This window comes from Buceros rhinoceros, unplaced genomic scaffold (assembly GCF_000710305.1).
Source record: "Buceros rhinoceros silvestris isolate BGI_N320 unplaced genomic scaffold, ASM71030v1 scaffold35934, whole genome shotgun sequence".
Taxonomy (NCBI): Eukaryota; Metazoa; Chordata; class Aves; order Bucerotiformes; family Bucerotidae; genus Buceros; species Buceros rhinoceros.
The window spans coordinates 4371-6990 of NW_010408193.1; the positions used below are offsets into that span (position 1 = coordinate 4371).

General features: G+C 45.3%; 1 protein-coding gene across 1 annotated transcript; it reads right to left on the reverse strand.

The window, feature by feature from the left end:
• Positions 1-463: 463 nt before the first annotated feature.
• Positions 464-691, reverse strand: LOC104488036 (norrin; the record flags this gene model as incomplete). Its single annotated transcript, XM_010134793.1, has 1 exon — positions 464-691. A coding segment is annotated over one exon (228 nt), but the record flags the coding sequence as incomplete, so codon positions are not given.
• Between the last annotated feature and the right edge of the window lie 1929 nt (positions 692-2620).

Genomic DNA, 2620 nt, shown 5'->3' on the forward strand with positions numbered 1-2620 from the left:
ATCTAGGAGATTGGGAATAAATTGATAGGTTAAGAGGTTGTATGTGGAACCTGAAGCCCATCCTGTGTCTGAATGCCAACTTCCAGAGCACAGTGCTGTCATCCGGCTGACCTACCTCACTTTTCCCCTGCTGCCCTTGACCTAAAGTAAAAGCACTTCTCTGTAGTCAGAGCTAAGCCTGAAAAAGAAGAAACTCACAAAAATATCCTTTCAGAAAAAAAGAAAGGCTTCTTAAAAACAAGTCTTCATGCTTTCACCTTTGTCACAGCCCACAATTTGCTACCAGCACCATCCAGGGCCCCAGGATATTTTACACTTCAGCTCTCAGATCCAATTCAGCCTGGTTAGTCCTGTCCTCGCTGCAGTTGTACACTGGGAGTGTCGGCCCCACCTTGGATTACTTCTTGGGAACCTTCCCCAACAGCAGCATCCCAGTCCCCTCTCTGCTGTGGCACCTACATCCCTAGGAGTTGCACTCCTCACAGTGGCAGGAGAGGATGTAGCGATAGGTGGCAGTGAGCCTCATGCCCCCTGAACATCGCAACCGCATGGCCTTCAGCTTGGAAGTCTGGGGCCGGCAGCAGTGGCAGGTGGAGCGGAAAGGCTGCTTCAGGACAGTGCTGAAAGAAACCATCGGCTCCGAGCGTGATGTCTGACTGCAGCGCCCTTCACAGCGAGCCAGCAGCACCATCTGCAAAGGAAAAGAGATGGGTTAGGAAATGTGTCCCCAGGGCTGCCAGAGCTCAGCTAACACCAGCAGAGGAGTACCTCCTTCCAGTCCGGCTGGTCTTTCTTCACTTACTGCATCTCCCCACCATGGCAAGGGCACCCAGCCCTTGCCATGCGCATTGTCTCTGAGCTGAGTCTGAGACAGCAGAGGAGGTAGCATGGGCACGAGGAAAAGCAAGGCTCCTCCTGGAGTCCCAGGCACCAAGACCAATAAGGACTATGGAACCTGGTTTTCTGAAAGCTGACCTCAGGGTTCCAAATGATCACAGCCAGCCCTGATTTCCAATCATGGTGACTGCAACTGTGACTTGCTGACCCCAGATTTGTGGTAGCCAAGACCTTAAATCATCAGCCAGATGGATACGTCAGTTGGCTATTTTCCAGTGTTTTGAGTGTATATACTAGTGATTAGCAGAACTGGTGCTCAGGGCCAGTGAACGTCTCAAATGCCTGGAAATATAAGCATAAAAAGTAGAAATATATAGAAGATGCTCAGTTTATCACTTCTAAAGAAGTAAATTTCTAGTTTCCTCCTTTTACAAAGGAATTTTATAAAGGAATACATATTCACTTTGAATATGTATTTGCAATTTTATGTGTGTGTATATATATAATTGCATCAGTTGTATTTGTATGCCACCACCAGCACAGCTCTCAACCTCACAAGGGCACGCCAGCTCCTTCCCCATGGCAAGGGGGTGCCCGTGAAAGAACCTGAAGGGTGCACTCATCGCTTGCAGCGAGCGTGGGAAAAGCCCTTCCCAGATCTTCCTTCGCGAAGCCAAGCCGTGATGTGGTGGTGGTGATTTGTATAAAATACACTGCATAGTGCAAGGCAGTGAAAATGCAAATAAGGTGAATTTGTTGCCAAACACAAGGGTTCTCTGGTGAGATTTTCCAAAAGCAGTGCAGGCTCCATGGTTCTTCCACTCCTGAGTTCACCGTCTGAGCTGCAACCAGAATAAGGTAACTTGCACAATGGGAGGCACTAAGGAAGGAAAACCTCCCTAAGGGGAGTCACCTACTCCCCTTCCCAACAACCCCTTGTTGAGCAGAGGAGATGGATAAAGTCTCCTAAGCTCCATATAAAACATGGAAAGTATCTTCTAAAGCTCGGGAAATTATGTGGTTAGAAATAGGTGTTACCACTTTGATTGCAGGTAAAGCGTTGGACAAGTTTGAAACTATTATACTGTCATGGACGATGAAATATTAAGTCCGTATCAGCTAACTCTGCTTAACCAACACAAATTTCAAAATCAGTTTTATTGTATCATCTAAACAAGGTAAAAATATGACAGAGGTGAGAAAGTAGGGAGTAAAACTGTTGTAAGTCTCTCCTATAACCAAGGAGGAAAATTACATTTTCACCACGCTGCGTGTTTTCTCATGTTTTTTCCAGACAATCTAAAAAGGCTAACTATAGATGTGACAGCAAGTATTTTGCAAAGTTAAACCTTTTTGAGCTTCTTTCACTACACATGCTCAACTGGCTCCAAATCTCAAAATCTTGCAGGCAGGTATGTCAAATGCTTAATTTTCTCTTCAGTCAGAATCATGACAGAGAAAGAGAGAGAGGATATTCCTGGTATCAGGTAGGAAATACCAGCACTGTCTGTGTCCATGGGAAACACACAGACGACTCATTGTACAGTGCTTAAAAATTACTCTTCCACGAGTACTTGCACACTAAATGGTTTGCTTGGGAAAGTATTAATGTATTAACTACTCTTCCAGTCAACACAAACAGATCACAAGGAAGATGTCTTCATGATGTTCTGGAGTGAGTACCGTCTTGTTTCTTGGTTTGATTAAGAGATGGGTTCTTGTCTCTCTCTGACAAATTTGACATCGTTCATGATTTGTAGCATAAATTTATGGTCTCCTTGCT